Genomic DNA, 14,170 nt, shown 5'->3' with positions numbered 1-14,170 from the left:
AATCCTAGCTACTCAGGAAGCTGAATCTGAGGATCATGGTTCAAAGACAGCCCAGGCAGGAAGTCTGTGAGACTCTCATCTCTAATTAACCACCAGAAAACCAGAAGTGTTGCTGTGGCTCAAGTGGTAGAGAGCTAGCCTGAGCTGAAGAGCTGAGGGACAGTGACCAGGCGCACAGTTCAACCCCACGACTGATCAAAAAACAAAAACAAAAACAAAAACCACTAAAAATGTCTTCTTGACCATTTTAAGTTTTTAGTTCAGTAATGTTTAGTTCATTCATAAAGTTGTACAAATGGTCTCAAAGATGCAATTCTGAAAAGGCCTGAGTTAAACATGAAAGAAAAGCTCCTCCAACCTCAGCTCTGAGGTTATATATGCTTAGCATATATAAGATCTTGTGTTTGTTCCCCAACACAGGAAAAAAAAAGGTTACCAAATAAATACTTGGAAAGTCTGTGCAAAAACCTTTCAGCTTAGACAGACAGGGCTGGACAGTGAACCGGAGGCAGGGCGGCATCTTCCTAGGAAGAATGCTTAAGGGCTGGGCAGCCCAGGGGAGTGGATGTAAAGTGTTTTGAGTCCAGCAAACCCATGATGACTTCCTGGCTCCATCACTCACCAAGCCAGGGGCTTTAGGAAAGTTACTTAACCTCTGTAAGTCGGTTTTGATACAAGACATACTAGAGGATGGGTATGGAAGATGAGATGAGGAAAAGAAATGTGTCCAGCACAGAGCTTAGGGTGGAACTGGAACAGACTGACTGGCTACACGCAAGGGTCCAGCAAAGGTGGAAAGGTCAAGCCTCCTATAGACAACTCGGCAGAGGTCTCTTTCACTCCAATGGAGATCTCTAAGAGCCTTTCTTTGTGTTCTGTCTAGTTTTTGATCACGAGCACAGTGGACCCAAGAGCAAACCCAGATGTGGCAAATTAAGTCGTTGGTTTCAGACTATTCACCAGTGTCCCTTTATCCTGGAATCTCTGAACTGACCTAAAGTGTATTCTAACTGCTTAGATATAAAGGAAGCAAAGTCCTTTTCCACCCATGACAGCTCTTTAATTAACAACATCTTTTAAACTTATTTGAACTGTGATAAATAGGACTTAATAACCTCATGCTAAGAAAAAGGAAACTAAGGCTCAGAAATGTATGTATCTTGCTAAATATCATGTGAATAATTAGCAGAGGTGGGACTAATGTCAAAGTAGAGTGTGGCTCATGCTAATTTGTTCCAAACCAGAAAATGTGTTATATGGGGGGAAAAAATGAAAGTTTAAAACAAAACAAAATAAAACACCAAGGCTGGGAAGGTGGTTTAGTGGTAGAATGCTTGCCTAACATGCATAAAGCCCTGGGTTCGATTCTTCAGTGCCACATAAACAGAAAAAGCCAGAAGTGGTGCTGTGGCTCAAGTGGTAGAGTGCTAGCCTTGAGCAAAAGAAGCTCAGGGACAGTGCTCAGGCTCTGAGTTCAAGCCCTGTGACTGGGGGAAAAAAAAATCAAACAGGGAAGGTAAACTTCTCACTCACTTTAATTCTGGCAGATTTCTGACACTAGTAGCTAGGTCTGATGCTTCTGGACAAAGTTTCTCCACCAGCTCCAAAGGACCAAAGAAAGATTTATTTTGGCCAATAAAACTCTTCTTAACTAAAAGGGAAAACAAGGTGTTATTCATAAGAACAGGGTGCAGATGTCCCCAGGGCCCCACTTTCTCCCAAAGTCTATGGAAAGCTGTAGAACTCTCCCATGTACTCTTCTGATTCAGTCTTGGTCATGGGAGAAGGACAAGCAACCAATTTGTTCTCCTTTTTCTCTGACAACAGGGTTCGCTGATATATGTGCTATGCTCTTTTTCCAAGACAGTAAATGCTTCTCCAGCAATAAAGCCGAGACAGCATGTGAGATCCTGCACCCCTCTTTCCCTGCAGCCCCCAACACCAATGCCTAAGTTCTGCCAATCATCCCTGTCATCTCTCCTGGGAGCTGCAGAAAACCTCAGAGGTCTTCTAGCAAGGACTATTGTCACCTCCCTACCCTTAAAAAAAATGTGAATTAGGCCATATCTGTTTAAAACTCCCAGGACTGGGTGCCAGTGGCTCATGCCTGTAATCCTAGCTACTCAGGAGGCTGAGATCTGAGGATCTGGCAGGAAAAGTCCTTGAGACTCTTATCTCATAAAACAGAAAGTGGTGCTGTGGCTCAAGAGTAAAGCGCTAGCCTGGAGCTGAAGAGCTGAGGGACAGCACCCAGGCCCAGAGTTCAAGCCCCAGGACGGACAAAATAAAAACAAAAACAAAAACAAAACCCGGAATTCACTTAGAAGGAAATCCAACTCCTACCATTACCTTTAAGGGCCTACAAGTCCCAGCCCCTCCCACCCCTCTCAACATTTACAGTGCCCAAGGCCATCACTAGCTGTGCTACCTACCCAGCACCAACAGTGTGGCTAGAGCAACTGAGGAACGAGACTGGGATGGGCTCAAAGTTAGGTAAAACTAGATTTTTAAGCCTTAGTATATATAAAAAATGTAAATTAAGTTATTAACATGGCTTCAAAGTAGAGGCGGTGTTAAAATGGGATTTTGGATATGCTGGGCTCAATTACAGGTCTTATTAATAATAACTTGGCTTGCTAACTCTTGGTGAACTGGTGGCCCTAGGTGACAGAGGGCCCACGTGGCTCCCGCTGCGTTTCTCTAGGTCTCTAGAGGGCGGGCGCTTGTCTGCAGCGAGCACCACCGTCACCTCGGGGCCCACCGGGCTGGTCGCTCACCTTTCAGCCCGTGTTTGAGGCAGTGCTCCATGACCACGAAGAACTGCTGCAAAGGCGCATGGTCGGCATCCAGGCTGCGGCCCAGGCTCAGCGCCGACTGGAGCAACACCTTCACGCTGAGCTTCACCATGTGCATCAGGTTGGCGCGCTCCTCCATCATCTGGCCCTTAGACGCTGGGGGCACACCACGGACAGGTTGGTCAGGGGTCCGGGCGGGCCCAAGGCTGGGGGGGGGGTGGACGCCAGGCGTGAAGACGCGCGAGGCGAGTGCAGGGGCAGGGCCGCTGGCGAGCCGGGGGTTTGCACCGCGGCTCACGGGCAACCGGGGGGGGGGCGGCCTCAGGACCTTCGGGGTGTCCGGGGGCCTCGGGCCTGAGGGACCCACCGCCTTTCCCTTCAGAGGCTGCTCCCAGACGGCTCCGCGCGTTGCTAGGGCGACGGCTCTATCAAGACTCATCGCGATTGGTCCCCCGCACAACCCACGTTCTATTTTTCACCAATCAAAGGGTCAAGTGGCAAGCATTCCTGCCTCTAAATGAAGGGACGCTCTGGGAAGTGGCCCGCCCCCTAGCATTCCTATTGGACGAATCCAGCCCTAGGCCACGCCCAGGAGCCCAGGTGTGGTTGGCCTGGAAGGGGGCGGATCCCCACGGTCCCCGACAGCTCCAGAGCATTTTCTAGTCCTATAAGGACCCGGGACAGAGACCCGAGACGGGCGGGTCCTTCAGGGAAGTATCCTCCCTTCTTGGCACTGACAATTCTGAGCTTGCACGTACTTTTTCTTTTAGTTCATTTTTCTTAAATTGTTAGAATCAAATGCGTGAGCTCGTCCGCACCTCCATTCTAGCAGTCTTGTCGCTTTGTTCCGGAAGTAAATGAGTGTTTCTACAGCTAATGCTAATTTGTAGTGCATACCAAATGTTCACTCGAACTCAGGAAACTACATCTTAGAAGTTAAATACAGAAGAACTAGTATGTGTGTGTGTGTGTGTGGGGGGTCCCATAGGGGCCAGGGCGTCAGTTCCTCAGTATTTTGCATCTTTACGGCCTCTTAGCATTTCTTCTGTGAATTGCCTGTTAATCTTTCTAAAAATTTTTTTGCTTTTAATTTTTTATTGTTTCCATAAAGGTGATGTACAGAGAGATTACAGTTACATGTCAGGTAAAGAGTACATTTCTTTTTGGATGTCATCCCTTCCCTCAACTCTCTTCCAGTTTTTCCCTCCCATCTTTCTAAGTTGTGTGTCCCATACTTTGCCCTGGTTTTATTTTATTTAATCTGTTCTAGATTACAAATAAACAACAACAAAGCCCTCACTTTAAAGGCGGGAACATTCCAGTGGAGGGGAGGCAGCAGAGGGGCCATGGCCTGTCTGTGTCCCGCAGCGGTTTTAGTGGCAGAGCTCTGGAGGAACTAAAACCTCCTGACTGCTGACTTGGTGTTCTGACCCATCCTGAGTTTGGGAGAGGACAGGACGGGGCGGTCAACTCCTGCAGGAGGACATTGGAAATGGCTGCCACTCGGAGATCAAGAGCATAACAGTTCCGACACCTGTGGCTCATGCCTTTAAAACCCTCGCTACTGAGGAAGCTGAGATCTGGAGGATCTCAGTCCAAAGCCAGCCCAGACAGAAAAGTCTGAAAGACTCCATCTCCAAATTAACCAGTAAAACTCCAGGCTGAGACCAGACGCTGGTGGCTTAGGCCTCCTGTAATCCAAGCTATTCAGGAGGCTGAGACCTGAGGATTACAGTTCAAAGCCAGCCGGGGCAGGAAAGTCCGTAAAATTCTTATCTCCAATTGAGCACCCCCCAAAAGGCCAGAAGTGGAGCTGTGACACCAGGGCTAGAGCGTTAGCCTGGAGGAAGAAAGCTCAAGGGACAGTGTCCAGACCATGAGTTCAAACCCTAGGACAGGGACACACACACACACACACACAGCCAGGTTAGAGTCGTGGCACAAGTGGTCAAGCTCCAGATGTTGATTAGAAAGCCGAAGGGGGCACTGAATTCAAGTTCAGATAACGCCCTCCCCCCCCAAAAAAAGTCCAAAGAACAGAACGGATGGGGACCCATTTCTTCCGGATCCACACAATCACCATCCATTATCCATCTCCGCCGTCCTGGGGCAGCACCCGCGAGACGCGAGGCTCCCGAAGCCGTCTCCCCAACCCGCGCCGGGCCCGGCGAGACCCCACGCACCGAGCTCGGTTCGGCTGCGTGCGCCGCGCCGCGCCGGGCGGTGGAGCGCGCGACGCCCAACGCCTCACAGGTGGTTCCCGAAGTCGGCAGCGCGCGCCCAGCGGCCCGCGGGGCTCCGAGCCGCCTCCCCCCGCTCCCCACGACGAGAACCCTCCCGGGCGCAGCGGCCCGCCAGCCCCGGCCTACCTGCACGCGCCGCGCGCTCCCCGCCGCTGTCCAGCCCCGCGGCCGCGCGCAGCGCGCTCCCGCAGCTCGCCGACAGGTTCCCGGTGGCCCTGCGCGCCAGGGTCAGCAGCGGCGCCGACCAGGCCTCGCCCGGCGCCCGAGGCCTCGCCGCGCCCCGAAGTTCGCCTGAGCTGGGCAGCTGGCTGCGGTCTACGATTTCAAAGTCTTCTCCGGGCTCTGGCCCTGACTCGGGCCCTAACTCGGGCTCTCGCTCTGGCACCCGCTCTGCAGGGCAGCCGCCTTCCTGGTCGGCCATATTGGCCGAGTCAGGTGACCGGGACGGGAAGAGAGGGCTGGGGGGTTGCGCGGACTTGGTGCGGGCGGGCGCAGACTCGGTGCGGGCGGGCGCAGATTCGGTGCGGGCGGGCGCAGGCCTGAACTCTGGGTGGGCGGGCTAGGACTCAGCCCTGTCATTTGTTTGCCAGGTTCATCTTTCTCACCGCCCTCTGGGCCTTTCGTTCATTGAAATAAGGCTTGGGAAAGTACACTTTGTAATGTCAAAAAACACTCATCTTCCCACCAGCTGAGAGATGTCTTTCTCTCCCTTTCCCCCCCTCTCCCTACTCCAGAACCCTCCTTTCCATCTTCCTTCTCTCCTCCCCTCTCCCTTTCACCTCTCCCCTCTCTCTCTCCCTGTGCTGCTTAGGCTGGTCTTGAACTTCTCATCTGATCACCTGGCCTCAGCCTCTCGAGTGCTGAGATTACAGGCACGCATCACCAAGCCTGGCAGCTCAGCTCTAATGTTCTATATTCTGAACACTCTCTCTGTGTGTACTTATCTCCCGAGAGTAAGTTTTTAGAACTAAGTGAAATTTCTGGGCCAAAGTGTGCTAGCCTTGAAAACAACAGCAACAGTTAACTCTCGAACAAATGCAGCAATGATTCTCGCTGGACACTGTTTTGCAACTTATGGGCAAGGATGGGAGGGAAAAACTGGGAGAAAGAGAGAGAAGAGGTGACATTGTCCAAAAAGAAATGGAGGGCTGGGAATGTGGCTTAGTGGTAGAATGCTTCCCTAGCGTGCATGAAGCCCTGGGTTCGATTCCACAGTACCACATAAACAGAAGAAGCCGGAAATGGTGCTGTGGCTCAAAGTAGTAGAGTGATAACCTTGAACAAAAGCAGCTCAGGCACAGGACCTGAGTTCAAGCCCCAGGACGGACCAAAAACAGGTACTCTTTACCTGACTTATGTACCCTCTGTACACCACCTTTATGATAACAATAAAACAATAAAACGAAGACCTCTTGCTTTGCAGAATGTTGCCAGAATGCTAAACAGACAGTCACTCCTCTGTTTTCCCAGCAGTAGACAATCCGAAAATCATCCCTTCCCCTCTTACTGACTCAAATTCCCAGCTCTCCTCTGCTCTCTGCAGATCCCAGTGAAAGACATAAATGCTTTTAGGTCCATGCCAATAGAGGCCACTGTTGCCAACATAAGTGTTTGACTGCCACCTAGTGGTACAAAATGGATTTACACTACCCAGGATTCGATGGTTTTCATCCTCTTTCATCCATGTATCCTCAATCATCTTTTAACCCGATCTTTCATCCATCTGGCTGTCCTGGTCTGTAAAGCCCTATGTGACTTGGGCCCTATGTCAATCTTTCTGAGCCCCATTTCATATCATACAGTCTATGGGTTTGTTAAGCCCACACCATTTCTTTTCTGTTCTGAAACACATCAAGATTTTTTGGGTACATTTTTTTTTCTCCTCTACTTGGAATGATTTTTTTTTTCTTCCAGTTATGGTGTGACAGGCTTTTTTAAATCATCATAAATATTCAAGTTCCACCAACTTTTCAAAGACAGCTCCCCCGGATCGCGTTAAAATATGCAGCCTCCGGCCTCCAGCCTCTCTTTGTCATTCCGCTCAGTTCCATTTCATTCAAGAGTTCCCTGTTGGAGTTTCCCTTAGGCTTGTCTCTTCCTCCCATCAGGTCAGAGCTCTGAGGACAGCTGGTGTCTCATGGTCCCCACTGCAGTCCCCTGCTGCGTGACAAATGATACCGAATGTCTGCCTTTGGCTTGGCTTAGCAGGATTGCACCATGGTCTGAGGTCATGATTGGTTACACCTCTGGCCTGTCCCCCTGGTCTCTAAAACCTTAAAGTGTCTTTTCACCCCCTCAACCTAAAGTAGAGAGGTAGTCACTGGTCCTTTAATCATTTCTTCCCAATATGGCCACATGGATAAAAACTTCATTCTGTCTAACTCTTTGCCACTCCTTGCTCATTAAATTTCTGGGGTGTTTGTCCTGAAATTCTCACAACTCATCTGTGCACATTTCATTGGCCAGAGAGGACACAAGGCCACATCTGCACCCCCTTTCTTGTCCTCTGCTTGAGGGCCAGACTGTTAGCATCTTCTTTCTTTTTTGCCAGTCCTAGGGTTTGAACTCAGGGCCTGGGTGCTATCCCTGAGCCTCTTTGTGCTCAAGGCTAGCACTCTGCCATTTGAGCCACAATTGCACTTCCAGCTTTTTCTGAATAGTTTATTGGAGATAAGAGTTTCATGGACTTTTCTGTCAGGGGCTGGCTTCAAACCATGTTCCTCAAACCTCAGCCTCCTGAGTAGCTAGGATTACAGGTTTGAGCCACCAGTGCCTGACTTAGCATCCTGTTTCTTCTATGACAGTCCCTTGACTAGTGCTGGTCTTTGTGGTCAAGACAAAGGAAGAGACAGGGACTAATAGCCACAGTAGAAAAACAAAAGTAATTTTCAATGTCCGTGAGGAGTTCCATGGGTGCTTGTCAGACAGAAAGTTTCTTTCTTCTTTTTTGAGACAAGATCTCTATAGTCCAGGCCAGCCTAACACTCAACAGCCTTCTGCCTCAGCTCCTGGTAAGGACTTTTTCTTTTCTTCTTTTCAACCTCTGATTTAGTCAGTGTTGCAATACTGTGACAAAAGATCTGAGGCAATCAATAGAGGAAAAGGTTTACTTTGACTCAGGGTCACTTGGGTCTGTTGCTTTGGGCCTGTGGTGAGACAGCATGGTGGAAAGACTTGCTCACTTCATGGCAGCCAGGAAGCAGAGACAGAAAGGGGGCGGGACAGGGAGGTCCACCCCCATGACCTCACTTCCTGCAGCTATTTCAAAGTATATGATCGTTTTCTTATTAATGTGACAGATTATACAAAGTAGGTTTTCTGAAGTTGAAAATTCTTACATTCCTAAGCTGCATTTTACTTGACTATGTTAATTTATAAGACAGGATAGTCTACCTTAAAAAATTGTACCATGCTTATCATCATGACTAATGTGCAGATTATGATGGCTTTTCTCTCTCTCTCTCTTTTTTTTTTTTTTGTGGTTGGTTGTGGGGCTTGAACTCAGGGCCTGAATGCTGTCCCTAAGCCTCTTTGTGCTCAAGGCTAGTGTTCTACTACCTGAGCCACTGTGCCACTTTTGGTTTTTGAGTGGTTAATTGGAGAGAAGAGTCTCATGGGGACTTTTTACCTGGGCCTGGCTTTGAATCGCAATCCTCAGATCTCAGCCTCCTGAGTAGCTAGGATTCTAGGCGTGAGCCATTGGTGCCCTGCTGCTGCTTTTCTCTTATTTTTTAAATAATGTGACATTTCAAGAAGACTAGGAACATTGAAGAAATGAAAATTCTAGATAAATGTATGTGGTATATTAAATATACATTGATTATATTTTATATCTATCATTATAAAAACGTATGGTTTTCTTCCTCTCTTCTCCTCTCCATCTGTCTCTGTAAGATCTTGGTATGTAACCCAGACTGGACTGGAACTCATGAGTTTCCTTCCTCTGCCTCCCAATGCTGGGATGCCAGGCATAAACTACCATACTCGGCATGGAATTCTGTTGCTTGCTCATATGAAGGCCGGCTGCAGGTCTGGGCTCCTTTCCCGTACATCTGTCTTTCATGGAGTGACTCAGCAGCCAGCTGCTTCGGGTTTTTGCTCTTCTCGATCTCTTCAAATAGAGAAGGAGAGAGAACAGCTGGAGAGCGCTGAGCCAGGGTTGCTGGGAAGTGACCTGCCTCTTCCGTTCACAGCCCAGTGGCCAGGGGCAGTTATATACAGCCCTCCACGTTCAGGGAAGGACTGGTAGGGCAGGGCAGGCAGACACAGGAGATGGAGAGAGATGGAGTCAGCCAAGGGGACAGCAGGAACTGAGGGAGGGGGAGGAGAGGTATGGTCAAGGTAGAGCAGAGAGGTGATGGCTCCCCCCGAGTGTTGCAGGTGGAAGTGGGCATGGGAGAGCCATGTGCAAGACCAAACCACAGCCTCTTTGCAGTGTGTGTGTGTGTGTGTGTGTGTGTGTGTGTGTGTGTGTGTGCGCGCGCGCGCGCCAGTATGGGGACTTGAACTCAGGACCTGAGTACTGTCCCTGAGCTTTTTCACTCAGAGCTGGCTACAGCTTGAGCCACAGCTCCACTTCTAACTGTTTTGATGGCTAACTGGAGACAAGAGTTACACAGACTTTCCTGCCGAGGCTGGCTTTGAACCTCCATCCTCAGATCTCAGCCTCCTGATTAGCTCCGATTACAGGTGGAAGCCACTGGTGCCAGCTTCTACACACTTTTGATGACAGCATAAAAGTACTATTTTATAACCTAGGCAATTTTTAATGGTATTTTAGTGTTTCAGTCAATGCCACAAATAACTAACATCCCATGTTATTTATTTATTTTTCTGTCAGTCATGGGTGCTGTCCCTGAGCTCTTCATCATAAGGCTAGCACTCTACCACTTGAGCCACAGTGCCACTTCTGGTTTTCTGGTAGTTAATTGGAGATAAGAGTCTCACAGACTTTCCTGCCCCAGCTGACTTTGAACCATGGTCCTCATATCCTCCTGAGAAGCTAGTATTGCAGGCATGAGCTACTGGCACTCGGCTCAATGTTAATTTTTGTAAATATAAGATTGCTAAGAGGGGGCTGGGAAGGTGGCTCAATGGTAAAGTGCTTGCCTTGCATGCATGAGGCCCTGGGTTTGATTCCTCAGCACCACATAAGCAGAAAAAAACGGAAGTGGCGCTGTGGCTCAAGTGGTAGAGCGCTAGCCTTGAGCTGAAGAGCTAAGAGACAGCGCCAGGCCCAGAGTTCAGGCCCATGACTGGACCCCCCCTCCCCCCCAAAAAATGCTAAGAGCTGGGCGCCAGTGGCTCACTCCTGTAATCCTAGCTATTTAGGAGGGTGAGATCTGAGGATCACAGTTCAAAGCCAGCCTGGGCAGGAAAGTCCCTGAGACTCTTATCTCCAACAAACCACTAGAAAACTGGAAATGGCTCTGTGGCTCAAGCAGTAGAGTGATCTGCTGAGCAGAAGAGCTGAGGGACCGTGCCCAGGCCCAGAGTTCAAGCACCACGACCAAAAAACAAACAAATAAACAAAAAACAAAAAACAATTGCTAAATCCCAGCAAGGTGTTAATGACTCACACCTGTAATCCTAGCTACTCAGGAGGCTGAAATCTGAGGATTATGGTTCAAAGCCAGCCTGGACAGGAAAATCCATAAGACACTCTTTTTTTTTTTTTTTTTGTCGGTCGTGGGGTTTGAACTCTGGGCCTGGGTGCTGTCCTTCAGCTCTTCAGCTCAAGGTTAGCACTCTACCACTTGAGCCACAGTGCCACTTCCAGTTTTCTGGTGATTAATTGGAGATAAGAGTCTCATGGACTTTCCTACAGGCTGGCTTTGAACCACGATGCTCAGATCTCAGCCTCCTGAGTAGCTAGGATTACAGGTGTGAGCCACCAACTCTTATCTCCAATAAACCACCAGAAAACCAGAAGTGGCACTGTGGCTCAAGTGGTAGAGCAGTTACCTTGAGACAGTGCCCTGGGACAGCACCCAGGCTAAGAGTTCAAGCCCCACAACCACCCCCCAACCCCCTGCCAAAATAAGATTATTAAATCCCTTGCTAGTAAAAAGGGAGCAAAGCTTCACCCCTGAGAGCCTTTATTGTAAAAGGGAGGTAGTGTCTGAGGTGCAAAAAGCTTCAGGAGTGAAAGAATGGGTTGTGTCCTGAGGACTGAGGCCTTGGAGAAGCTTAATGTATGTTTTCTTAATGTATGTTTTCAGGATACTATAGGACACAGCACAGAGCCAGTACATTAGTAGAAGATGGGGACATTTATTTCCTTTCTTCCAAGTTACAAGTCCAAGTGTTCACTCAAAACACAAGTTTTGGTAACCAGGAATCGCAATAACGAGCGTTACCACTAAGTGGCACCATGATACTTTCCAGAAGCTTTAGTTTACTATTAAAAAAAAAAAAGAAGTGATTATTCTGTAAAGCAGTGGTTTTCAAAGTGTACCCCAAATTGTCTTCATAATGGTTGTAAGATGTCAGTTGCTTTTTATTTTCACTCACATTCTCTTCTGAGCTGATGGTAAAATCAAGTCCAGCTCCACTAAACCACACATTTTTCTAAAGCATTGGCAAATGGGACCGCACCATTCTTCTTGCTAATTAAGAAAATATATAGTTGTTTTCCAGAAAGAATATTATCAAGCTAACTTACAATGTATTTATCACTTCCTTCCTTCCTTGTTTGCTTTCTTTCTTCCTTCCTGCCTGGGTGCTTGCCTGCCTTCCCCCTCCTCTCTTTCTCTCTTTCTTTTTTGTTGGTCATGGGGCTTGAACTCAGGGACTGGGCACTGTCCCAGAGCTCTTCTGCTCAAGGTTAGTGCTCTACCTCTTGAATCATACTGTCACTTCCGGTTTTCTGGTGGTTAATTGGAGATAAGAGTCTCATGGATTACTGCAGGGCCTGGCTTTGAACCGTGATCCTCAGATCTCAGCTACAATTATAGGCGTGAGTCTTCAGAGCCTTGGTCATCACTTTCGTTCTCATTTTTATATTTATTTATTCTTTACCAGTCCTGGGGCTTGAAGTCAGGGCCTGGACACTGTCCCTGAGCTCTTCAGCTCAAGGTGAGTGCTCTACCACTTGAGCCACAATGGCACTTCAGGTTTTTCTGGTGGTTAATTGGAGATAAGTTTCATAGACTTTCCTGCATAGGCTGGCTTTGAACCTGGATCCTCAGATCTCAGCCTCCTTAGGAGCTATGATTACAGGTCTGAGCCACCGGCACCCAGTTAAATTATTTTCTTGTTATGGGCATTTGAGTTATTTTTGTCTTTTGCTATGGCAAATACAGTTGCAATGAACATTCTTGTACAATTGTTTATGTGGATTTATGTCATTTTGGGGTTAATATCTATAAGGTAGAATTTCTGAGTCACAGTTAAAGAACAGTTAATATTATAAAAAACTACCAAAACATTTCACCACGCTCAAGTTGTGTATGCTCCTTCCATTAACGGATGACAGTTCCAGTTGTTCTCTGCCTAGAAAATAATTGATACTGTCAGACAGACTTTTTTTTGGACCAATCTTGGGCCTTGAACTCTGGGCCTGGGCACTGTCCCTGAACTCTTCAGCTCAAGGCAAACCACTCTACCACTTGAGCCACAGCACCGCTTCCAGTTTTTTGTTTTTTGTTTTTTGTTTTTCTGGTGGTTAATGGACTTTTCTTGCTCAGGCTGCCTTTGAACTGCAATCCTCAGATCTCAGCCTCCTGAGTAGCTAGGATGACAGATGTGATCCACCAGCCACCCAGCCCTGAACTTCTTTTTGCTCAAGGCTAGCTTTCTATCACTTGAGCTACGGTGCCACTTCCCGCTTTTTCTATTTATGTGGTACTGAGGAATTGAACCCAGGGCTTCATGCTTGCTAGGCAAGCACTCTACCACTGAGCCACCTTCCCAGTCCCATCAGACTTTTTTTTTTAAAGATGAGCTTACTGTGGGTGTGTAGCATTTCCTCAGTTTTACTTTGCATATGTGTTTAATTTCATTGGGTTTTATTTTTATTTATTTACAGATTATACTTTGCCTTGTCTTAGGAATGATTTCAGGTACTTAGTTTTGTTTTATCCTTTTCTATATGGTCTCAAATCATATCACAATTTATTATTATTATTGTTATCATCATCATCATCATCATCAGTAGTAGTTGTATTTTGCCAGTACTGGGCTTTTTTTTTTTTTTTTTTGTCGGTTGTGGGGCTTGAACTCTGGGCTTAGGCGCTGTCCTTCAGCTCTTCAGCTCAAGGTGAGTGCTCTACCGCTTGAGCCACAGCGCCACTTCTGGTTTTCTAGTGGTTTATTGGAGACAAGAGTCTCACGGACTTTCCTGCCCAGGCTGGCTTTGAACTGTGATCCTCAGAGCTCAGCCTCAGTACTGGGCTTTGAAGACAGAACCTTGAGCTTGCTCAACTCCCTCCATTATGACTAGCACTTTACCCCGTGAGCCATGCCTCCAGTCTGACTTTTCTGCTGGTCCTTAGGAGTGGATCTTTCTTCCCCAGATGGCTTCAAACTGTGATCCTCTGGATCTCAGCCTCCTGAGTAGCGAGGATCACAGGTGCAAATCAACAACACTTGGCTTCACTATGTATTTTATTTTTGAAGTATTTACAAGATGTTGGAGTATCTTCTTCCATTTGGCTGCTTACCAATCAAGAAGGTGAGAGAATTGTATGCCTTCCCGGTGGCTATGTTAGGCAGGAGAGTGTGGAGATTTGGCCTGTGGCCCTTTGGGTCAGAAGTCTGGGTTTGAAGCCCGCTACTACACAGTCTTATTCTGGGATGGTGACCCCATCTCTCACAGTGTGGGAAGTGCTGCAAGAGAACACACAGGTAAAGATCTTCAAGGATGAAGTGTTGGGTAAAGACTTCTGTCTCCAGTAAACCACAACACTGCTGAGCAAAAAATAAACAAACAAAGCCTCTTTTCTTCTATCCAGGGTGACTGCTTTATCATCAATAGCCAGGAGCCAAGTGACTGGGTCAGTGGATGCCAGCGTTTGAAGAATCTGGATAGCTTTCTCCAAATTGCTGTCTGCAAGCTTTCCCTCTACCTCCCCCAACTCCCGCCCCACCATCTTTTAGAGTTCCTATGTCTCCCCATCCCGGACAGCATTC

At 47.9% G+C, this 14,170-nt stretch overlaps 1 protein-coding gene across 1 annotated transcript in view; it reads right to left on the bottom strand.

Moving 5' to 3' along the window:
* Positions 1-5,459, bottom strand: part of Rufy1 (RUN and FYVE domain containing 1) — a 36,277-nt gene extending 30,818 nt beyond the window's left edge. The window contains exons 1-3 of the mRNA XM_069993810.1: positions 5,165-5,459; positions 2,778-2,951; positions 1,534-1,651 (exon numbers count right to left, since the gene is read on the bottom strand). Of these exons, the coding sequence (XP_069849911.1) occupies positions 1,534-1,651; positions 2,778-2,951; positions 5,165-5,459 (587 nt within the window). The remainder of the gene's footprint in view (positions 1-1,533; positions 1,652-2,777; positions 2,952-5,164) is intronic.
* Positions 5,460-14,170: the final 8,711 nt, after the last annotated feature.

The sequence above is a fragment of the Dipodomys merriami genome, unplaced genomic scaffold, assembly GCF_024711535.1.
Source record: "Dipodomys merriami isolate MVZ:Mamm:240054 unplaced genomic scaffold, mDipMer1.0.p SCAF_44, whole genome shotgun sequence".
NCBI classification, from domain to species: domain Eukaryota; kingdom Metazoa; phylum Chordata; class Mammalia; order Rodentia; family Heteromyidae; genus Dipodomys; species Dipodomys merriami.
Note: the sequence above shows the minus strand (reverse complement) of the source record. Positions and strands in the feature narration are given on the sequence as shown.